The sequence below is a fragment of the Callorhinus ursinus genome, unplaced genomic scaffold (assembly GCF_003265705.2).
Source record: "Callorhinus ursinus isolate GAN/ISIS: 27379988/994484 unplaced genomic scaffold, GSC_fseal_2.0 scaffold1, whole genome shotgun sequence".
Lineage (NCBI taxonomy): Eukaryota > Metazoa > Chordata > Mammalia > Carnivora > Otariidae > Callorhinus > Callorhinus ursinus.
In genome coordinates, this window is record NW_027397063.1 from 113,819,374 (window position 1) to 113,844,304 (window position 24,931).

General features: G+C 36.7%; 1 protein-coding gene across 5 annotated transcripts in view; it reads right to left on the minus strand.

Annotated features, from left to right (window-relative positions):
* The window catches only part of ARMC8 (armadillo repeat containing 8), a 129,252-nt gene that overhangs the window by 53,932 nt on the left and 50,389 nt on the right, over positions 1-24,931 (minus strand). For all 5 annotated transcript variants that reach the window (XR_012380435.1, XR_003210140.2, XR_003210138.2 and 2 more), the window contains exons 8-12: positions 22,458-22,533; positions 22,271-22,361; positions 20,591-20,651; positions 18,310-18,510; positions 15,142-15,237 (exon numbers count right to left, since the gene is read on the minus strand). Coding sequence is in view for 1 of the 5 variants with exons in the window: in XM_025881719.2 (XP_025737504.1) it covers positions 15,142-15,237; positions 18,310-18,510; positions 20,591-20,651; positions 22,271-22,361; positions 22,458-22,533 (525 nt within the window). In the remaining 4 variants the exon portion in view is untranslated. The remainder of the gene's footprint in view (positions 1-15,141; positions 15,238-18,309; positions 18,511-20,590; positions 20,652-22,270; positions 22,362-22,457; positions 22,534-24,931) is intronic.

Sequence of the window (24,931 nt, forward strand, 5' to 3'; positions counted from 1 at the left end):
AAAAGCTCCTCAGGTAGAGTCCAGTGTGCAGCCAAGGCTGAGGTTCACTGACCTAGACTAAAATGAAAGAGTTAGAAGGCTGACTTCAGAACAGGAGAGGGTGGGAAATCTCCACATGTTCAAGCCAATTGGGAAGCTAAAACACAGTGTTGAAATTAATAGTGATGGGGAGAAAAATATCAACTATTAAGAACATGGAGCCACACTTTAGCTATAGGGTAGGAATGGTTAATTTTTATATAGTGATTTGCAGGTTTCAAAGTGACAGAAGAAAACTTACATATTGATCTACTCCTCTCCCCAGACCAAACTTAATCTTACCCTTACCTTTATGCACATCACCCTGTACTGTCTATCTAGCCCCTCCGCTCCTGTCTGTTTACCTCACAGACCTTGCTCCCTGATCTGTATGCTTTGCTCACTTATAGAGAGACTCCCCAATTCACTGTCCTCCCACCACACATTCCTGCTTCAGATCTCAAACCACTGATACTACAATGGAAGTCACCAAACCTGGCAGCCTGCTCTCAGCTTATGCTATCCCACCTTGGCAGGACCATCACTGCTGCTCCACCAGCCCTGCACTCATCTGCAGGAGATTCCCGCATCTCCTAGGATGGTTACTTCCTACCTCAAATTCCTCCCACCTCCTCATGCCCTAAGTCCCTCTGTGCCTACCTCATTTTTGCAGGAGCCTTGCTTTCTTCCTCGGACACAAGTTGTCTCAACTTTCTTCTTCTCACTAATATGTCTCCATATTTCTCTTCTTCACTCTTTGTTGAAGTTGGGTACGTCAAGCTCAAAGCCCTTCCGCCTTGATACAGAAACTACTTTCCATTACCTCTTTCTTGCATCTTCATTCTGCCTATCCTGCTGGATCCTTCTTGGCCTGCCCCACTGCCCACGTCCACCTCAACTTAAAAGACAGAGTGCCAAACTTTAACCTCTTTAAGCTATAGTCCTCTCACCCCTTCCCCTCCTTAAATGGACACATGTCCCAAGGCTCTGCTCATCTCTCACGCTACGTATACGACAATGCTGGGACTTCAAAATCAGCTTGATATTCCCCAATCTAAAATTCTTTATTCCAAGAATAAAGTGGTGGTGGTGGGGTGGGAACACAAGGACACTCTCCAAGAGCTGGGAAACGCTATTAGGCTGGCTCCAGATGCTTAAGAGACCTGGACATGAGCAAGAATTTAAAGAAACTTCTGGATAACATTTATTGGCCACATCCAACCAAAGATGTAAATCTGCCAAGGGACAAGTGCGGCAATCATTAGGCATACAGATTTGCTCTATAATCCTGACCAACTCATTTGACCTCTGTGGGCTTTCAGTAAAATGAGGGAATAGAGCAATGATTATTCTACCTCCAATCATTTGCAACCAGCATGTAAATAAAAATCATGTTTGGGCAAAACTATCATGTCATCCAGAAGCGACATGGGAAGGTAGAGTAGATGAGATGAAATAGTACAGGTCTAGTTAAACAAGGGGTCAAAAATCAGGTAGCAGGCTAGGCTAAGGGCAGATAGGGCACAGCTCCTATTTACATGCCCACATTTACTTATTCAGTAAATATCTGAGTGCCCACTGAATGCTAGGCACGGTTTTAAAACTTGAAGATAAAATGGTGAGGCAGAAAGTCCTTGTTCCCACCAAACTTACAGTACAGGTTAAGCAAGTGCAATGAACTACTGAATGAGTGCTATGGCACTCAAATCGATGTTAGCAAAAGCACTTTAGGAATGACAGGGGCCATGGGGCTTAAGGCAGACAGAGTGAATTAAGTGTCTACAAAGGGTAAGTGGGAAAAACATCCATTCTCAGAATGGCTGGGAAATGGATTAATGACCATACCAGAGAATATTGAGGCTTAGGCCAGCAGACAGTGGAGAACTATGTTAGCAGCCAATTATATAGAGCAGAGCTTCATGCTCTAAGTTTCCTGGGAGTGTGGTGGCTGGTATTTTGGAGCTGGAGAATAGCTATAAATTGGCTGGTAAACCTTTCCCCTGATTTGGGATATAAAACAGTAGGCCTCTTTGGAGGTATTTTCTCTTTCAGGCACAAGGTAACCCTTCTTAGGTTACAGTCTGTCAAAATGTCTGCAAGTAGGAGGCCTGGATTTGTATCCAAACTTGTTGTGGAGGGACTTTAGTAACCCTGCTAACATTCTGGAAAACCCATTACTTGAATGACTGGTCCACCTTCTCCATCAAGATACCAGTCTGGGAACAAGAGGGTGAAAATAATGCAAAGTGAGAATGTGAACTTAGGATTCCAACCCAAAAAGGTATGTGAATGAGCAACATGATCTAACTGTGGTTTTGTATTCTTGAGGGTACTGACACCATCTGTGCAGGGATAAAAGGAGCAATATAGTGAATACACTGACCAAAATAAAGATAAAAATGTTATTACGAGGCAGAGAAAGGTTTGGAATCACATTCAGAGGAAAATTTTTAGGTCAGCTGGGAAGGAGTTAGCAGTGGCTGTTGCCATAGCTCTCCGACCCACTGATGGTCTAATAGAGCACCAGATAGCTTTTTAGACTGGGGTTGGAAAGCCAAGCACAATAAAGCATGTTCTCCATGTTGCCTTTCAACAACCCGTGTACTGTGCTACAAAGCCTTGATAATGATAGAGAGCCAAGTCTTAGCCCCTGTAAAGGATCTTAGGTCTTTCCAGAATATAAGAGCAATGTCAAGTGAAACTTGACGTTGTTCTGCCACATGGTTCTGGTTGGGGGTTCCTCAGCCATAGTTCAGCAAATATGCCCTGTGGCACAGCTTGTTGAATTTGCTTTAAAAAAAAAGGAAGGAAGGAAGGAAGGGAGGGAGGGAGGGAGGGAGGAAGGAAGGAAGGAAGGAAGGAAGGAAGGAAGGAAGGAAGGGCGGGTGGGCCCTATGTTACACAGACACTGTGCCTGGCCAGGAGTATAAGTGGTGGACTGAATCTTCAGAGTGGAGGCGCCATTTCTCTCTCTGCTCTTCTAGGGGCCTGGGTTGTACATTTAACTACAGAATTAAATCACATAAAAATGCTGCATCATAAACTGACCAAGTTTTAGGTCAATGGACCAGGTGTTATGCTCTCTCTGCTGGTATCTTTAGTCCTTGTGACTACATGCTTTTGCTAAGCTTTTTTCTCTGACACTGTAACTCTTGCAGGGGGAGAAGAGGGTCTGAGGCCCCTGCCATTGGGACAGGAGAACCTATGGCCTGTGAGAGAAAAAGGCAGTAAGCCTAGAGGGTCCTGGGGAAAATGCAGAACCCAGATAATCCTAAGGTGCATGGCACACATGGGAATGTTAATAAGATGAAAATGGCCTTGGTTTACAAGGGAATTCCCTAGCCCTCCGTGAGCTCTACTGGACTCATACCTTAGTTGTGGCCAAGTCATATACCACCTGTTCCTCAGAGCATATGAAGAACTGGAAGAGTCAGAGTTAAAAACAAGGCCCAACTATTCTTCCAGGATGAAGCATTTCCCAGGTACTAGCAACTTCAGATTGGACCTTGAACTGTGATCAAAACAGGTCAAGCAGAGGATATAAAAACCAGGCAGATTCTTGGTGGTGTCAAGAAACTTCTCAGACAATTCAAAGTGGGTGGGCTTGGAGTCAAGGCAGTTGGATGGTAAAGCGGGCATTTTCTTAACGTCAACCATTTATACTAATGTGCACAACGGCCAGGCAAATACAATTTAATTCCAGGTAGGCTTTTGTGAAAGGTTCCCAGAAAGTCTTCACAGAGGATGACAAGAAAGAACAGGCTAGAGAGAATAAACACTTGGAATTGAACTTTGTTGAGTTAGAAGAGGTAGATCTACGATCTAAGTGGATAAGGTAGCAAATCCGGAAAGTCTAGTTAAAGCAGCCAAGCAGGATGCAGAACAAGAAGGTCAGGAACAAAGAGTAGGCCTGGCAAGGTAATAGGATCTACAATGGACACTGCACCTATTGAGTGTGGATGGCAACCCTTTCGATTCTTAAGTGTCAATGTAGACGAGTCCCAGGGTACACAGTTGAGTCTTTCTGATCAGGCACCCCCTATTTAAGGTCCAGCCCCTCATAAAACTTATCTTTTTTTAAGCAGATGAGCCCTATGAACACAAGATCTGATGTCAGTACAGTCAAGAGACTGATTTTAGATCTAAAACAGGGTAGAGCCTTGGGAGGAAGGAGAGGGGTTATGAGATAACAAGGTAGATGCTAGAGTGACATAAGCATGTACAACCAGCTTATTTGGTAGTCTGAGTAGGATCAATAGGGGCCTGAAGAGTGATCCACTCCTAAAAATGGAAAACCAAAATTTCCCTAGGTTTTAGGAAGTGCCCGTACTGATTTTATCACAAAATACTTAAAGACATGATGCCATGTATATCACAGAAATGCACTTAATATTTATAATTCCTGAGCACATCCTTATACCAATTCCTTTATTAAAACAAAAACACCCCAACAGCACATGGCCTTCCACAAATCAAGCAAGGGGCAGCTGCAATGCTTGCTCCTAAAGAGGTTCACCTGGGAACCCAATTCCCCTACTGCATTCTTCTCAATACCATTGATGGCAGCAGACATAACTATCTGAAGGAATTAAATACATGTATAGCTTTTAGTGGAATAATGTTAAAATCTTAAGGGCTTTTAGAAATAAACTCATCCAGCTTCTTTAGTTCATCAATGAGGTCTCTGAAATTCAGGAAGATTAAGTCACTGGTCAAGGTTCTCCAGGCCAATTGGGACAGTGGTAAGGCTCCACTGGGTTTTCTTACTTCTAGTGTGAGGTCCATTTCACTTGCTGTGCTTAAGGATGAGATTTTTGCTTAGCCTTAGTAACTAAATTGAGATCTGACTTGGAAAACTTGGGAAAAAGGAGTAGTTAAAAAGTTATCAGTGCTAAAAAAAAGAAAGAAAGAAAGAAAAGAAAATAGAAAAAGTTATCAGTGCTGTGGAAACTACAGCCTCTACATACTGACATCCTACGCCAATAAAAATTAACATATACAAGACAAGAGAGGTCATCATTAATAAACTGAAATGACAAAGGGGAAAAAAACAGGTACAAATCACAGGGCCCCCAAAGAGAGAAAATAACAAATCAGCGATTCAGCTTTGGTTGGGGGTAAAAATGCCAAAGGTCAGAGAGAATGGAAGCCAATTAAGAAAAGGTAAGCCAAGGAAACACTGTGAAAAAAGCCACAAAAGTGAGTTCCACTGACTTTTCAATTCAATTCCCTGATGATTTGATCTCCATTCTAGAATCAACATCTAGCTTCTGTAGATACTAACTAAACGGGACTAATATTCTACTGTTCTCAGGCCATAAGCCCCATCTGTTCTGGAAGAGAACTGTAGGCTTTCCCACCCACAGTCTATTCTATGTAGTGTCTTTGCCACTGCTCCAACGTAAGATTTTGACATTTTCCTCAAGCAAATAGTTTTAAAATAAAGGGTAGTTTTTACCAAAGGCTCTTTTTTTCCCCTAAAAGATACACAGCTTCTCTTAGGACAAATAACTATCAACCCATTATATTCCTGAGTCTCAGTAAATATTTTACAAAGTATTTCTTCCCTTCTCTCAGCCTTCCATTGCTATCCACTCCCACATTCATACCAAATTTCTCTAACTCCAAGATCTTGGGACACAGCGGGTGGGAAGAAATAGTTACTTCTCTCAGCCAGAGAGGTAAAAGATAAAACATCCTAAGAGTTGACCTACAGGGCCTCCTTTTGGTCCTTTTCCTTGAAGGCACTGAATTAAATTAACATCTAACTCCTCTTACAGGCCTAATGGGAATGGTCACTTCACTTTAGGAGTGGAGGACAAAGAGCAGAGAGCCTTCTTACGGTGGGCACATTCTTAAGCTTCTAGATTTCATTCTTGCTTTTAAGTCTCTTTAAGTGGTATTTTGTAATTTCTACCTCAGGACCTCTCTCTCTTAACAGCTGAGCAACTTAAATGTTCACTTATGTTAAAATGTTTAGAAGAAATACTCAATGTTCTAAACTTTTCTACACTTTGGAAAGAAGTTGGCCCAACTTCTCCTTCCCCTAAAACCAAACACATTGCGTCAGAAATACTTATGATGTCTAAAAATATATCAACACTTTATCAAAAAATATTTCTCTACATATAAAAGTTCATTTTTAAAACTCAATCAGCTTAATGGCAGAATAGAACATAAATAGCTGAATTCTACCTTAAATACCATTCCTAGAGGGTATTAGCACATAAATAAAACCATTAAAAATTACTTTAAATAACAGGACTAGAAACTTCCTCTCCGCCCTTTACTGTTTTCCAGGGATCTGAATGACACACTGCCCCAAGAACTGTGCAACACAATGGCCCTGCTCAGTCCCTCATCCTCTATATACAAAGCCGTGCATGCAACAGTCTTAATTATCCTATAGGTTGGCTGGCTGAATTTTCATGTCCAGACATACACAATTTACTCAGTAAATACAAGCACAGCATCTACTATTTGCCAGGTAATGCTTCTATGGAGTTTACATTCTAGTTACAAAATTATAGTTTGACAAGGAATAACTATTAAAAGAAGATACAAGGATTTCAAAATATTGCCTTAAGTTTAAATCTATTCAATAAGGAAGCTATCGACAAAATAAAATGCTGAAATATTACCTCTATTACATCATTCATTCTGGATGCTTCTAGAACATCAGTTTATAATATGATCACATCCAGACAGTGCCCTTAGAAAAACATTTCCAACTGATGTAGAAGAACAGAGATATGAAGATCCTTCATTCTGTGGGTCAAAACTTCTGAAACAACTTATTTTAGTATTTTGGAAGGAGAAGGTGAGAATGCTTTCAAATAAACTCTTATTTTAGATGAGACTATTATAGAAGAGATTGACTCTTCCAGATTCACTCATAATAGGGTATTTTAATTACAGCCATATCTTAATCATATCTGGCTGTACTGATCACGGCAAAACTGGCTTTCAATGTGGACAACACTTTTTATCTCACACGAGGCCCTGGGATTACTACATAGCAATTTAGTGTCTCATCTTCTTGACTACTTTAAATTGTGAGCTCCTAAAAGGTATACACCAGTCTTCTTCATTCCTAGACACACAAGAGGAGGTACATATCATAAATGCCAGATGAATAAATGGGAATAATTAGAGCATCTCACTACCCACTTTGTACCAAAAACTATGTGAGAAAACAGACATGTTTTCTGAATCTGATGCTTTGCAACCAGCTAATAAAAGCTATTAAGTTCTCTCAATTCACAGCATTTTCTTTTTCACCTACTTTGACTATCGCACATTCTCCTGTGAATTTTCTTGCCGTTTCATACCATAATTTGGCTCTAGGAATGGTATTTAACTTTACATGAGTAAAGTAACAGTTAACAGCATGGGCTTTGGAGTCAGAGACTGGGATATGATGCAGGTGGTGTTACTTACTATCTGGGTGGCCTTGGTCAAATTGCTTATTTCTTGATCTGCAACAGCTATCTCACAGGGTTATATGAGATTTAAGGGAGATAACGTGCTAATGCCTAGCACCGTGTCTAGCACATAGTAAGTGCTCAATAAATGGTAGCAGTTACATGAAAATTAGGTTTCCTAAGCAGATTATCTCTTAATGCTCGTATCTGAGTTATATAATTTTTCTGTGAACCCATAACATGTAATCCATGCTTCATATGTCACAAAAGTTGAACAAATGTTTGCTTAATACATGAACTGGATCTTTATTTTTCTCTTTGACATGGTGAAAAATCTTATTCAGGCAACTTCCCTAACCAATACATAGGACCTAATAATGTTTCCTACCATAACCCAATGTATAGCTATTATCCAATTTGTCTGGGGTCCATTATATGCCAAAATCATTCAAACAAGGGAATCAGCATGTAGAAAAGTATCCAGTGACAAATGTCATATCATCAACACTTGATAATGCCTCTCTTTCAGGAAGTTAAAACAATTGATCTCTCCCTCCCCTGGCTTTGGTATGGCCCCATTTCTTTCTACAGTCCATTACAAAGAGGTAAACAAGAAGCGCAGTTCTTCACCAAACTGGTTTATGGTCATTTATATTTAGCTATGCATTATTAGCACAGAGTGGGAAAACTTATATTTTAGGCTTTGTGGTGTATGATTGTGTTGCCAACTACTCAACCTCCCACTGTAGTGCAAAACAGCCACAGGCAACACATAAACAACTCAACATGCTATATTCCAATAAAACTTTATGAACATTTTATCAATTATACTTCAGTAAAGCTGACAAAAAGTAGAGAAAAAACTTTTATGGACACAAATTTGAATTTAATTTACTTTTCAAATGTCAGGAAATACTCCTTTGATTTTTTTCCCCACCAACCATATAAAAATGCAAAAACCATTCTGAACTGGCAGGTTATAGAATTATTACATAGGTATTAAGTACCTACAGGGTACAGTTTGCCAAGCCCTGTGCTAGCATTTATAGTCATGGGAATAAGTGTAGCAGCAATGGTCCTAGTTCCTCATCACAAACTCAGTTTTCTCAATATTATATCATCCCAAACATATCATTCATTTCCAGACAAAACATTCTGAAAACCCAACTCAGTCACTAATTTTAGTTCTACAAATCTAATAAAGATCATATTTTAACCCATCTCTTGGTTTATATCTGTCTTAGATTGTAAATAATAAAATAACTAACTTGTACTTCACATTTTAAGAACAAGAAATATAATTCAATGGTTTACGCAACTACGATTAACACAGATAATAATATAATATTCAATTTTATGTCCCCATTTAATGAACCTCTGAAATAAAAATTCATTACTTGATTTTATAAATACCTCTATTATGTATATAGCATTATCACTCCCAGGTTTGCTTCTTTCAGTATGTTGAAGGCCAACGGTCTCAATACTGTGGACAAGTGGCAAAACCTGGTACAGTCATGGTTAACTCTTTAAAAATACTTACCATCATGAAAGAATGTTGCAGAGTTCATTTAAAATTCTTTGGTAGATTAGCCTTAAGGAGATAACTAACAATTTAACCACAGATCAAGTCAAGGAATTCTGAATTCTGCATGAATTTGCTATTATTCAGTAGCAAAGCCAAGTCCTGAAGGGTGCCACTTCTGTGGTACCGACGAAAACCTTCAACATGTTCTTTTCAGGTGTTTGTTTCAACATGCAGGCTAAGGCTCAGAAATAATTCCTTGCACCTGCCTGATTTCATGGCAGAGACAGTTACAGAATTTTGACACTGTGCCTTTTAAATGACCATTTAAAATTACTGAACTTTGCAAAAGTATTTTAAAAATATAAATTCATGGTATAATTATACTGTTACCCAGAAAACCAACTAGTAATAAAATCCAGCTACAACCAATGATAAAATTTGTTCAAAAGTGAAATCCTTTTAAGAAAGATTTTCATAGCAGAAAGGTATTAGGAAAAACTGATCTATATTTATGAATATATTTTAAAATCCTGTAACTTTAAAAATACAGAACTTACATTTGTTCAAAATGTGAACATATACATTTAGGATATGATTTTATACAAATGATGACCCCTTGGAGAAATGACATTTGAGGCAAGTAGTACTTAGATAACCAAAATGACATTTGGACAGTAGTACTTAGATAACCAAAGTCAAGTAAAACTTGGTCTCTTCACTTTTCTGAAGACATCCATTACCTATTATTTTAACCAATTACTGATTTATATTGTAATACCCTACTTAACTCCAAGAAAAAATTGTATTTGGTGCTTTGGAGAATATGCTATAGTTATAGCATCAAAAAGTTTTGAAAACCAGTATTTTAAATATGTTTTAAAATATAAGAGTAAAAAGACATCTTATTCTTAATGAGAGATAAACTGAAGAAAGGGCCTATGCTTCTGAAGTACAAATATTTTTTACTAGAATGGTTTTAGAAATTTATAGCATAAACATCACTATCTTCATTGCAAACTTTTTTTAAATTTATGCTCCAATGCTGTTCAGCTCTTCTAATACACTTAAAATATATATTTATCTTTAATTTTCCAATTAAATCATTTAAGATATTCTAACAAATGCTTCCATTTATTCAACACCTACAGGCACCCTGCTAAATATTTTAAATACATTAGATCTCATCCTCACAATGACCCTGTAGATATAACTTCCTCTGCTGGGAAAAAGAGGGTAGAGGACAAATTCTCCTTCTTTGTTTTCCTTTTATTTTTCTCTGCCTTAAAAAAAAAACAAAAACGCAAAAAACCGACTCTTCACCCTTGGCTACTTTCTTCACATTTATCATGTAAAACATCTATGACTGGATGATCACCCGCCCCCCACAAGGAACAAAAACTTAAGACTTCATATTTTCAATTCTTGAAAATATAAAAGGTATTTAGAAAACACTAAAAATAACAAAAATATTAATAATTTCTAAATTGATTCAAGGATAGCTATATTGATATCACCATGTCCATTTTAATTGGTTCCCAATAATTCTTTAAGCGCCTAGCAAATTCTTATTGTTCATTTCTTACTTTTCTCTGACTTACTGAGGTTTTATTATAAATGCTGAGTTTTAAGGCTGTGTTTTACTGCTCTTTATTTCACCTTTGCTTCCCCCTCCCTCCACCCATTGGACAATGTCTATACAATGTAGGAAGTTCAATCAATCTATGTAGAATCAAATTACTGATCTTAAAAATCTGACATTCATTAATAGGGGAGATACTATTTTATACTGATGTATATTGCAGAATAGGTTGATTCCTAAGAGTCAGGCTAATTCCTATAAACCAAATCATACCTTTATCCCTAAGGGGGGGGAAAAACTGGTCCAGATTCACACTTGTGAATGCTATAAATTTTTTAAACTCATACATTTATAGAGCAAAAGAACCCCTAAGAAGTAATGATAAAAATCATTTCAAAATTAAACTACCATGCCATAAAACATGTTCTCTTTGATCTATTATCAAAGTGAGAAGACACACGCTTGGGATTGTCTGCCTTTTGAAAAATGGGAGTTTCTTGCATTTTCTCTATGCTAAATATAGTAAACCCCTTGCCTATATGATCAGATATAGATTTCTATATTTTCAAGCTCATCTCTTCACATACTTGTGTAATTGCTAATAAAGTTATGTAAGTTCTCAATGCAGAAAGGCCCAAATATAATTGGATTAAGGGTACTTAATAATGCAATTTTGCAATGTGGTTCACTCATCCATTTGTCCATTCATTCATTTTTTTCACCCATTCGTCAAATATGTATTAAGTGCCAACTAAGCACCTAGCAATGTTGTAGATTCTGGGAATACAGTGATGAGCCAAACATAAAAAATCCCTGCCCTCAATGGAGCTTACATTCTTGTTCCTCAAAAGGGATCTGCAGCTAAAATATAAGTATTCAAAATCCAAGAGGAAAACTTTCTGAAAGGCTCCATCAGTCAGACACCTCAAAGGAGCAAAGGTTACAACAGTACTATATTTAACATTTGTAATGTGTCTTATTTTTATCAAAAATAAAAATCGCATCATGTTAAGTTTATTAACTTCCTTGAATTTTAGTTTATATTTACTACTTCTATTTCCCTCAATTTACACTTTCTGTTTCTGATAAATTCTACCAGTTCCTTGTAGAGAGTAAAAGCAAAACAATCCTTTCAATTTCCAACCTAACTGATGACCAATAGGTATTAATCAAGTGATGGTCTTTGTAAGAGCAATTTTTTTATTAGAAAGGAATTGGCTTCACAATTACAGGACTGTTTGCCACTGCTGCCTCTGTAGGACTTAACCACTGACTGGAGTTTTGACTGGGGATGCCAGTATTTGTAATAATCTTAGGTATCTTAGCTTCTTTCTTTTGTTACTGTCCCATTAACTGAACATACGCTTTTTAGTCAGCATGAACATGTGCTAAAGCTATCATTAGAAACTAGACTTTGCCCAGGGCAGAGCTTACAGCTCATCTTTACCTGGCACTGCTGCCAGTGCACTTACTGCTAATGTGCTCTGGACCCTTTATCCACTGAGCTCTCAATTGCTCCTCTGCCCTTGCTTTCTCTGACCAAAATCCTTGAATTATTCTGAGTGGAATATGGTCAGGCCACCTCTGTTTCAAGCTCAGTGGTCCTTCATCTTTTCTTGGGCTTCTCCCTCTTTATGTCACAGCCAAGAGTAATGTTTTCCACTTTCAACTGCAGAACTTTTCCACCCTCCTTCATTTTCTAACAGGACACTGTGGGAAATTGGGAAATTTGTAAGTATGTCACAGAGTGATAAAGGAGGCAAAGCCAGGAATCCGGATACCAGCTTTGCTCTGCACAGAAGGATACAGAAAGATCCAAGCGTATTAAAGGAAATACCACTCTGTGTATGGTTTCTGTATTTTCATTTCTATATTTATTCAACAAATATTTATTGAGTGCTTATTAGGTTCCAAGGACTGTTATACAGTTGTTTTCTTTTAATGGGAATACACCAACACTGCTCCAACGCAGGAGTGGTAAATTTCTAATCGACAGGTCATGTTCAGTCGTTAGCTTAATTTTTTCTAGCCCAGAGAGAATGATCAAGAAATGGAATCACAGCAGGCCTTTAGAAGTTTTTTGAAGCAAGAAGACAGACTAAATCTATGATGAGAGAAGGCCTCTATCTTTCTCCTTTATTGCTGTGCATACCTGTCTCTACCTCTTTACTCTAGTTTTCTCTTCTCATTCTGCCTCATTTCTTTAATTGGCCATTATAGGGAAATGGGATATATAGATTATCTCCTGTATTTACTGAATATATTCTCATTTTTAATTTAAAAGGCAGACCAAATTAACACTTCATATTTTTATCCTAAAACAAAAAGCCTTTTGTTGCTTTTGTTGGGGAGAACAGGTCTACAGTCCTTGAAATCTCTTTCACAGAGTCTCCACTCATTAATTCAGTAAACTGAAATTCCATCTCGACAAGCATAAATATTGCATTAAAAAATAAAACAATAATAAACATTGTACTTCAAGAATCTACACAAAAAAGGAATACAATCAAAGTTTATAAGGCATAAATGTAAAAGGTAAATAAATATTTCATGGAGAAAGTAAATAGAAATCTATCCAGATAATTATTTTGACAAAAAAAAAAGGAATAGAAATAAATGCAAAGGAAGAGTTATCATTTTATCATTTTTTATACACTGAAAATAAGGATTCTCCACTTCTAAGAACCATTTTCATGCAGATTTTATCACAAAATTATTTTATATTTTCCATTTTACAATTTCTCTCTTCAATAGTTGCTATAAACTGTAAATTATTCAACACTTAATTTCCCAGGATTAAATATCTTCCTAAAAACTCTATAAATCCCCATTACATAAGAACGTCACAGTATCTTTTCTTTACCACACAAAAAAATAATTATAACTTATTCTTTATTTGTCATCTTTCTACAGAAATTATCAGGATTTAGCCTTACCAGGAAATTATACACATTATGAATACAAGTTTTAATAGACTACTGATCAGACTATTATGTTGCAAGTATTTCTAGAACATGATATCACAAATTAAGTCATTAATTCCAAAACAACAGTTTATTAACAAAAAAGTACAAAGAAGTACAAATGGACATCCTATTTCCCCCCCATTATGGTCCATCTATCTATCTCCCTTTCAGTACATGGCACAGCCTTCTTGAGCTAAAAGAATAGGTAAAATACTTCTCTTTCCAATGGTCCTAATAACCATCCAAAACCAAATCATTATGTATTTAAGTTATACAGTCCATGTCAATTTTTTAAAAAATGTTTTATCTATATGAGTTGCCATAAAAGCCTCTTCCCTTGCAATACACCATGTACCTAAACTGAATGCAACATATCAGTATCAATATCCATAAATCATGCTTACACACAGGGAATATCAGATCATTAGTATGTTTGCCTTGAAGTAACAGATTACAAATGAAAGCTTAGAAGTGTCAAAAAGGATTTTCATAGATATTTACTAAACACTTCAAGTCAAAAGCATCCTGTTAACTGAACTAAATTGAGGTACATGGAAAATGTTCAGTTTAGTTGTGTTTTTTGCACTGATTTTTAAATCAAAGCTACTCACATATCTAATCTCTCTACTATTATTTCAATTTTCTCCAATAATGGTTCCTTTTCAATTTATTTCAATAAACCTACAGTTTTCCCCATACTTCTATCTCTCTCTCTACAAGCCCAAAGTACTTCTCTGAATCATGGTAAATTCCCAATACTTTTTGGTTTTCCTCACAGGGCTACAGATGGGAGATATAATAAATCACCATGTTTCAATAAATAATGCCAATTTGCTCTTTCTGCTATAATTCATCAAGACAGAACATGTGGATTAATTTACTGATGTTCCTAAAAGCCATGTGTAAAATTTATCAGATGATGTATTTTTTTGAGTGGTAAGCTCCAGCCTTTTGGTTTGTGGAGGCAGCCAGGTCAGAGCTTAACACTCTACTTTAGTCCCTGCTTAGAACTATTCTATAAAGAACCTGAGTTCAGTGTTAGACTAGGCTGTAGTAACATAAGGTGCTAGACCAGTGATACATTTTTTTGGGAACTGGAAAATTCAGATGACCACTCACTAAACATAAAATCATTATTCCACAAAGATTTTATTCACATCAAACTTGCACAGTAGCAAAAAAAAAAAAAAATCAAAACATAACTAAGCCACATATCAAAGAACAATATACAATAAAGATTTGAATTTCTCAATGGCATTGGAAAGTTTTTCCATAAATAACATTTACAATTCTAGTGTTAGATCTTTCAAGGTGTCTGAAGCTTCACAGTGCTAGAAATGATTTTATCAGAACACATGCAAAAATGTGCAACATAATAATTCATATTAATGACAGAAAAAAGCACGCCAGTTATTTGTCATTCCAGCACGGCCATGCCACTCTATGTTCTAAAAACAAACAACCCCCAAATCCGGGTCCCATTCATTCTTCAATTATGCCTTTAGTCATTCTGCTTTATTATATTCAAACAGTCACTGTTAGTGCTCTTCACCACGACTTTCAGGTTGACGTCACTCCCTGCCTGCTGGCTGTCAGGACTGGGGGACGCCCCTCTCCCAGACTCACCTTCTTCCGGATGTCTTCATCATTTGCTCCTAGAGAGGCATAGAGCTTGAATGCAGCCTGGCGGAGTTCATGAGCGTGTTTTAAGTCATGATCAAGCTATGGAAGGGAAAAAAAGGTACACTGCAACTCAGTCCACCAATCTAATTTTCAATAAAAGTGAAAACTCTTAAGATACTAATGCTCTCATTGAATTCTTAGTTATTTCTGGGTTCTGTTCACATATGACTGAGACCTTGCTGTGTTTGCGTCAGCATGACCTAGAATGCGTGCAGTCTGCTTCTGTCTAAAAGTGAACACCACAACATCTGACACTGGTACACGAAAAGTCTTTGTGAACCTTTGACTCTTAAAAATGCAGTGTTCCCAGATAGTAGCTTTAGTGGCACTGATGCTTGCTTGCACCAGCTCTTTGAAATGTTCTCCTCAAAAACTAGGCACTCAGGCCTTTCTAGCCCCCAGACTACAGCTGAAATGTGAGTACCGTTGCAACAGGGTCTCTAGGCGGTTTTCTTAAACACCAACAGCAGTGCTAGCCCAATTTCAGCATTTAACAAGATTTTAGAAAGAGGAAAACCTTTGTGAAAATCCTTAATGAACAATATACCATGGTAGTCATTACTATGTTATCTATTATAATTATCTGAGATTTATGTTTAAGGTTACTTACTGGTATGAAACAATTAATGCTATCTTTCCACATGCATAACTGGCTAGGTTTTCAGTTCTTCTGTACACCTGATGATTTATCACTAAACTACCACAAAAATGAAACAGAAGGATGTTCTCATGACACTTTCAATGACTAAATACAAGTCAGTAAATACCTAAGGCATATCAATAACATAAATAATTTTATAACTAATTCATCCAAATGACTGCCACTCCAAATGAGTTGCCTTGGAAAGGTTCGCCTTTATGCAATGATAAAAGTATTGTTTATAACATTCTGAGACCCTCTTCTGAAACTTCCTAAAGAGTTAAGTGGCATATTAGTTAGAAAACCCTAAATTCATCAACTAAGAGTTTTATTAAGTTAATTGTCACAGACTGTGGTATGCGAAGATGGGGAAATAAACCTAACTGGGTAATATTATTTAGGGTAACAAATAACAACAACAGGGGCACCTGGGTGGCTCAGTTGTTAAGCGTCTGTCTTCGGCTCAATTCGTGATCTCATGTCTGGCTCCCTGTTCAGTGGGGAGTCTGCTTCTCCCCCTCCCTCTGCCCTTCCCCCCACTTGTGCTCTCTCTCCCTCTCAAATAAAGTATTAAAAAAAAAAAAAAGCCAAATAACAAGAACAGTAGTTCCAAAAATACTTTGATCAAAGCAGGCACTGATGGATTATGGGAGGAACTCCCCAATAGACAACACTCATTTTGATGTATAAGTTCTAAAATATCTATTCTTAAAGTCTTAAGTACTTTCTAGTCATAACATATTAGAATATGGACTTGGATTAACATATGCCATGAAAATCACACACTTATTAACATGTAAGACTTTCTCACTATGGGTCTAGTATCTATATTTTTATGGTCAGAAACCACTGTATAAATGGTTCCATCATCCAAAATAAAGATGACAAACATATTCAGGTTTGGTATAAAAGATCATTTAAAAAAATTATTATTCTAGTTTTACTGTGATGGAAATAAAATGAAAAAAAAACCCTAACAGAGAGATAATCTTTTATATACTAGTTAAATGATTTACACAGGTACAGGTTACAAGTTCTTACAACTATGTTTCCTCACCTCCTGTCCATCCAAGTGTCCCATTTGCCTTGCTAGGACAGTCAACTGAGGGTGTTCATGAGGCCATTGTTGGGACTTGCTCATGTATTTTTCTACCAGTGAGATACTATGTGCAAGTGGCCAGCGGGAAAACAGACAAGGTAGCTGGTTCAAAGTAACCCATCACCTGTACTGGAAGAACAATACTACTGAAGGAAGAGCAGGCGCTAACTTTAATTCAGAGGGCAGTGTACATTAATACCAGTACCAGTGAAGGTTACTTTGGGCCCTTTCTAAAAGAAAAAGATAAACCCTTGAGAGTTCGTTTTGTTTTCAGTGTTAAATGCCAAATGAACAGCTGCCTGCCAAATGAAGTTTTGGGGAACTCAGGGGGCATGGGAGAGGTCAAGAGAAAAGTTAAAAAAAAAAAAATTAACACTGGGAACACTGGAATCAAAAACAGTCACATTCATGAAACAGTACTGGTTACTAATTAGGAGGCAATGCTCTCTCTACCATGACCTCCTCTTTTTTTTTTTTTTTAAGATTTTTATTTATTTATTTGACAGAAAGACACAGAGAGAGAGGGAACACAAGCAGGGGGAGTGGGAGAGGGAGAAGCAGGCTTCCCGCAGAGCAGGGAGCCCGACGTGGGGCTCGATCCCAGGACCCTGGGATCATGACCCGAGCCAAAGGCGGACACTTAACCACTGAGCCACCCAGGCGCCTCTCTACCATAACCTCCTTAAATAAACTTTCTCTAATTGAATATTGTTTTCTTATACTTAGAGAAATGGATATGACAAATAGGCTGAGAAGAACAAAGTCAAAAATATCTAACTATTCTAAGGAACTTAGAGTTTGAAAAAAAGTCTGAGGAAAGCACAGTTTGGTTCTTGGTGGTCTCAAACTAGAAGTTAAACAGTGCTTTAGCTGACACTAGCAGGCCCAAAGCACAGTATAAAACTGAAGCAAGGTAAGAGAAGAAGATGACAAAAGTTAGAAAAGATAGCAAAAGAGAAAGACAGTGGTGGAGAGTCAAATAGGTCACATCACCTGTCACAGAAGATTATCTTTGACCTAAAGAACGAGAATACAGCAAGAGAGATGATTCTGGGAACCTCAACAGGATAGATAATGTTGATATAATGTAAATACCCAGCTTAGAGACCCCACTATTTTTGGGTTTTAGTTGGGACTTAGGGATGTAATTTTCTTCCTTCCTGATTACCTGCTTAGTGAAAAATTTCTGGTAATTACGTGAGACAAGCTGGATTCAAAAACCCACAAAACATCATCTTTGTTATCAGAGGGAAAAGATTCCTTCATTTAAAAGGGCTTTGAACTGTAATTATTAATTGGCTCAAAGTTGTGAGCAGTAAGAAAAACTTAAAAATCCCTTACTTGAGCTGCTGAAAAGAAAAACAGAACATACCCTTTTAATATCAGTGATGGCACTCACTGAGCTGGGATACTTGAAATAATCAGCAAGCATGGCAATGAGGTGATCAGTTATGCTAGCGATTCTCTGTAGCTCAACATCTGGTTCAATCAGATAGGCGAGTGTCTCAGCTCCTTCAACTCTCTCCTCTAGTAATCTCTCCTTACTGCACATTCGAACCAAACAAGGCAGTGTCTGGAAGGTAGTGAAATTAATTATTTGCTTTGTGGTAAAGGCAAAAGCTTGATGGAGAGCATATAGTGACTGAATCAACTCCATGGTTTTTATTGGCAGTCAAGTTAGTGATCAAATGTTTCAGAGAATGAAAGGTTGTTTGGAATGTAAAAACAAAGTTCAGTGTATATTAATCATTTGTGCTGGCATACTAAACCCTAATCATACAACCAAAGCATATTAATACAAACTCTAATCAGGCTTTTGTGATGGATAAAATTGAAACTTTATTATACAACCTTATAAAAGACATTTAAGAATCCCTAATAAATCATGTCTGAGGTTTCTGTCCCATCTATGTATTTATTTACTTAAAAGACATCCGGCAAAGTGGCCGGTTAGCTCAGGTGGTTAGCGTGGTGCTGATAAAAGACATCCAGCAGTTTAATCAGGAACAACTGTGCTGTAGAAAAAGTATGCTATCTTTTCTTTAGTGAATAATAATAAAATGGGATGACTTTTATTTTTGGGGTGTGATTCTCACCTACAAAACCAAAATACAGCTTTAAAAATTCAGTGATCTTACCATTACTCAGATTCCATAAGTTTTCCTATAATGTGAGTGAAATGCATCCATCGTAGTTCCTAGGTTTTCTAAATCACTCCCTAGAATGACTAGACCTGCTAGTCCAATTTTACTTCTGAGGTCCTTCAAAAACCTTGGTGCTGGTCTTGGTAATTTATCTACATCAGGTTCTCAATAAAAATATTCCATGTATTTACTATTTCTAAGGCTGATGAACCCACTTTAAACAATACCACAAAAAATGGAAATTGAAATGTTATAAGCAGCCTTCCTCAATTACTGTAATCAACTGTGCTTTGCTCTTTTCTAAGTTCCTATTATATCTTTATCATAGAGTTTAGCACTTTACTGTACACTACTGATTTCCTATCAGGCTAGTGCAGGCTTTATAATACAATCCTAGGCTTCCAAGAGCAAAGCCTTATTCTTATTTTTTTCTGAACAGTTACTAACATTTATTAATACCATAAATTCATGGATTATTGAATTTAACACTCACAATTACTACATGAAGAAGATGCTATTAACCTAGTTTACCAATAAGGGAGAAGAGGAGGGGTAGAGCAGTTGAGCAAATAAACCAAGGTTACTTGCATGGAATCCCTTAGAACTCTACACAATGATGCTTAGTCGGTCCTCAGTTCTAATTAATTGACTTGCTTCACCAAAGACTAAAGCAAACATTAGTCTTAATGCTCTTTTATCCTTAGGTTCATTTTGTACACTGATAATGAGAGATCTCACGATCATAAAATGATAATCAATTTATTTACATTTATTTTGTTCTTTGTAGCTAATAAGACGTTTAATATATTTAATATATTGTTATCTTCAAAATGACCCTGTGGGATAGATGAACAAAAATTATTGCCTCCACTTTCATGAGGCACCAAAAGAGTAAGGGAGGTGCCCAGGGTTACTCAAGTCAGTCAGGGGTGGGAGTGCTGAAACCAGAATCCAGGTCTTGTAACTTTTAGGGCCAATCTCTTACCTGGGTTTTTCTGAGTTCTAGTCGCTTTTGACATGTCACAATATGTTGATGGTTTTCATGTGCTATTTTTTTCTTTTTCATTATGTCTTTTGATTATCTGCCATGAGGGTAATATAAAGTCTTTGTCTACAGAGCTAATGAACTGCTTTCCTATAAAACTATGTTCAAACTTAATGAAAATCAAGGATTAAAATATATTTTCTATTTCACCTGAATTTTACATATTTTTACAACTTCTAGATCCTCATAATTTCCATAAAAATGAAAAAGGTGTGACAGGAAAAGAACTACTTCACTTTGACTCTCAAGACACATCTAAAAACAATTTTTTAAAACTACATGGCATTCCATTAAAAAGAAAAGCATGGTGTTTTAATATTATTTTATGCTATGCACACATACCATAGTTATAAATGTATAAAAAGAAATAAGAGAAAAAAAAGAAACAGGAATACCAATATTTAAATTCAACACTTACGACTGGGGAACTTTTGCATGTGTTTAGAGAGAATTAATTAGCTCACCTTTAATACAATACAGTTGTCATCTGTCCGAATTGCTCCAGCTCTACACATGTAAGTTAAACTGGAATAAGATGGCAGAAAGTAAGTTTTTGCTTGTGTTTTAAAGGTTTAAAAGAAAAATTCCTTGCCTTTAGGATTTTATGGAAAAAAAAAGACAACTACTCTTATTTATCTTGAGGGAGAAGGTTTTCATATTATCTTTGATGAGGTTCTGCCAATTTAATACTCAAAAACAACTAACTGATAAATATACAACAGTAATTCAGATATTTTTCAAAAATACATACAAAATTGTTTTAAAAATAAAGGCTTAATGAGCAGATAAACTTTAAAGCTAGGTGCTGGGCACAACGGAGTTCCTTATAATTTTTTCTAACTTTCTCGTGTGAGAAAGTTTCCATAATAAAAAGGGGGGGAAAGTTAAAAATAAAATATAAAGTTCACAAAGTGTCTAAGATTAAATCAAGCTAAGCTTGGATAGTCTAACTCCAATAGCAGTAGTACAAGTATCACAGAAAAAGCATTTAACTTTTAACTCTTAGCAGTAGCCATAAGAAATTAACTAATAACTCTTCAGAGTTTGCCAGCAATGGCTTTGACAATTGGTCATTGATTTGGTTCTACTAAAAAACAATTTGCCTTCATAATTATATCTGGCTTTGAATAAGAATAAAGTTACTTGGTACTCCCTAAGCAGGTACTGAACACTTCAGAAACTTAATGAATTTCCTTTTTGGATTAGGGTCCTTTAGTAAAGGGGGGCGTGGTTAAAACACTCCATAATCTGGCTTTTATAGAAAGCTATAAAAAAAAATCAATAAAACTTTTACCTAGATTGTAGAGGATCGAATTGTTTATAGCTGTAATCATCTTAAGACTTGTCACCACATTTTTTTAAACCAGTTCCATGAGAGCATTTATCTTACTTAACAAAAAGGTTTTTGAAGACAAAAAGCAAACAAGCATACAAATAATATACTCAAAAAAAAAAACCCCACAAAAAACAAAAACAATTCATTGTGCATGAGTAATTCACTGAAAATTTCTCATTCTCGCCTGAAATACTAGAAAGCCACAAATTCTTAAATACTGGAACAATTTAGCAAAGAACCTTATATAACAGGTGCTCAACCTATCTATTAAATGTATTCATAATTACAGAATTGACATGTATTGAATGCTTATATGAGCTAGGACTTGTACTAATAAGAAATTATGTTATAAACTGTCACATCTCTATACGAATTTTATGTCTTGTTTTTCTAAAGATGAGGAAGCCATATTCTCTGAAATCATGCCTTGGTTATCAACTTCAACTAATTCTCACTCCATTATTTTCCTATCTTTGTATTTTCTTAATTCTTAGCATAAATTTTTTTAGTTAAATCTAATTTTATATTATTTCAACTGAAATACAAGGAGTATGTTGAGAATATAATAAAGTAATTTTCTGTGATAGTCTTAGCTGTTATATGAGTGTTGCTGTTCTGCATGCTACTAGTAGTACACTGAGTAAAAAACTCATGCCCATTTAAGAAAATGTGAGACAACCCCATGACTTGCAAATTCCAAAATCCCAAAACAAGATGGGGACTGGAGGTGAGCTAATCAGGCTGTCTAAAAGTTCTCTAACATATTGATAAAGCACTGCTGTTCTTCCCACATTGTCCTGACTTTTACCATTTTGCTGACGTCAGCTGCATCTCAATAGGCTTATCCCTCTGTAACATCTTCACAAAAATTTGTGGTAACAATTCTCCATCAACCAAAACTAGAAATAAAACAAACAAGAAGAATTAAGCAACTCTTTAAATATACAAAGTTCATAAATTAAATCATGTAGGTGCCACTGAAAGTTCCAGCCTACCATTTACCAGGGTCATCGATACCTGGGGGTTTTCAAAAGCTAAAACTGAGAAGCATTTCAGTGCTTGCATTCGAACCTGTAACAATAAACAAAAAAATGCATTTATCTTGATTTTGCAAATATGAATTTTAATGTCTCAGAATCTAAACTCTTCTGAAGAAACAACTGTTTAAATCTGCTTAAAATACTAAAAGAAGGTCTCAAGGGAATAAAAATAACACCTGGATATCTGGAGTACAGTTAAGTTAAACTTAATTATAAAAAGTTAAAATTAATTTTGAAGTAACAGAAAAGAAAAAACAGGAAGTAGCAACTAAGATTTAATTAGATAAATTCCTAATCAAATTTAAAAGAACAATGTACAAAATACAATGTTGGTAAATCAAAGAGAGCTTCATGAACACTTAATTACCAACTGCCTTTCAAGTGGGACATTTCTTCTTCCCAAACTACAAACCAGAGAACTGAAGAGAAGACAAAAAAGGGACAAAAGAAAAAAAAAAAGTGTGCTCTTATAGTTGTGTGCGGGATGGGGTTGTGTCAAAGGAACAGAAGGAAACAAAGTTACAGTAAAAATCTGGAAAGGACTAAACTAACTTAACTTCTGTTTTATTTTTTAAAGATTTACTTATTTATTTCTTTGAGAAAGCGGGAGGAGGGAGGGTCACAGGGAGAGGGACAGAGAGCCCCAAGCAGACTCTACGCTGAGCGCAGAGCCTGATGTAGGGCTTGATCCCGTGACCCCGAAACCACAACCCGGGCCGAGACCAAGAGTCAGATGCTTTGACCAACTGTGCCACCCAGGCACCTCCTAATTTAACTTTTAAAGCACTGGGTGTTATTCACAACTAGTGAATCATTGAACACTATACCAAAAACTAATGATGTACTATACGTTGGTTAACTGAATTCAAATTAAAAAAACCAACAATAACAACGACAAAAAAAACCACTTATGAATTGTGCTACTATTCCTCAAAACCAGATTACTGGTCTGGGACCATAACACGGGTCAAACCCTTGACTACATACAATCTCTTTTACAATTTGCAGGAGCTCCTATGAGAACTGTTATTTTTCATTCTTTCTGCTCAGTTCTCACCAGACAATCTAATCCTCACTTCCAAGCCTGCGTCTACAATATGATGTTCTTATGTGGAATTTGAGACTGGCAGGATAGGTAGCTGAAGTGTGAAGAAGCCCTGTCCCTCATCTCAGCAATGATCTGCAGCACAGGATGTGCACACCCAAAGTATTCCAATGATCCTTGGGACAATGGAGCAAACCTTGGCAAAAGAAAAATATTACCAAAACCTTTTTCCTTTCACAACTTGTAATCTATTATAGTAGATAAGGAAGCTTAGTGCAGAAAAGAAAACAAAACAAAACAAAAAGAGGGAGAACTGAGGGAGTTTATGAAGCTAGAGGATGGAGAAGAGGAAGAACAGTAAATAGCCACCCCAGTAATTGTTTCTTGATGTGCCAGTGCTGACTGGTTTCAGCCTCCATAAGGCACAGGGTAGAGGAAGCGGCTCTCAGTATATATTTCCTTTCCCTCCCTCTGGCTAATTTCAAGCTGGCTCCATTCCCCATTCCTATCCTTGCGAGTGCTTCAAGATCAAACTTTGGATGTCTGAAGTAGGAAAACATAGGTATTAGCAAGCTGCAATACAGACCAGATTAGAATCAGTGCACGCACGAGGACAGAAGACAAAAATGACTACTGCTCTCTCTGTTCTGCGTCAAAGTCATGGCATACCAGCTCTAATGTGACACAATAACGACAATGCCCCATTATCTGCTATAACTTGGTAGCTGGACAACAATGAAATGACCAAATTTTTAACTTAATGCTTGATAAAATATCATGATGCTGTTTACCCATATATAAAACACAGTGAAGGAAATTTAATTAACAAGTCTGAAAACCTTTGACTTTTTAACTCAAAATACAAAACAACACAATTAAAAAAACAAAGCATCAGACAAAAACCTAAGTTTTTATGAGACTTCACCTTTTGAAATATGTAACACATTTTTTTTTTTAAGATTTTATTTATTTGAGAGAGAGAGTGAGCGAGAGCAGGGTGGAGGGCAGAGGGAGAAGCAGACTCCCCACTGAGCAAGGAGCCCAATGCGGGACTTGATCCCGGGACTCCAGGATCATGACCTGAGCTGAAGGCAGTCGCTTAACCAACTGAGCCACCCAGGTACCCTTGTAACACATTTTAAATGTTGATGTATATGTGGGTATATGCTCTAAATTTGAGTCACTGTGGCTAAGTCAGGTCTCAAATAGGAAATCAAAGTATTTCCTGATATAGCAAGCCATTGTTCCTACATACTTCAAGGCATCACCTCATGTGCAGCTTTGGCACTGACAGAGCAGAAGAGACTGTGAAAATCAATAGCAAATCAAGCCACAACCATATTCTGGAAAAAAAAAAATGGAAAGGCAAGGGTAGCTTTTAAAA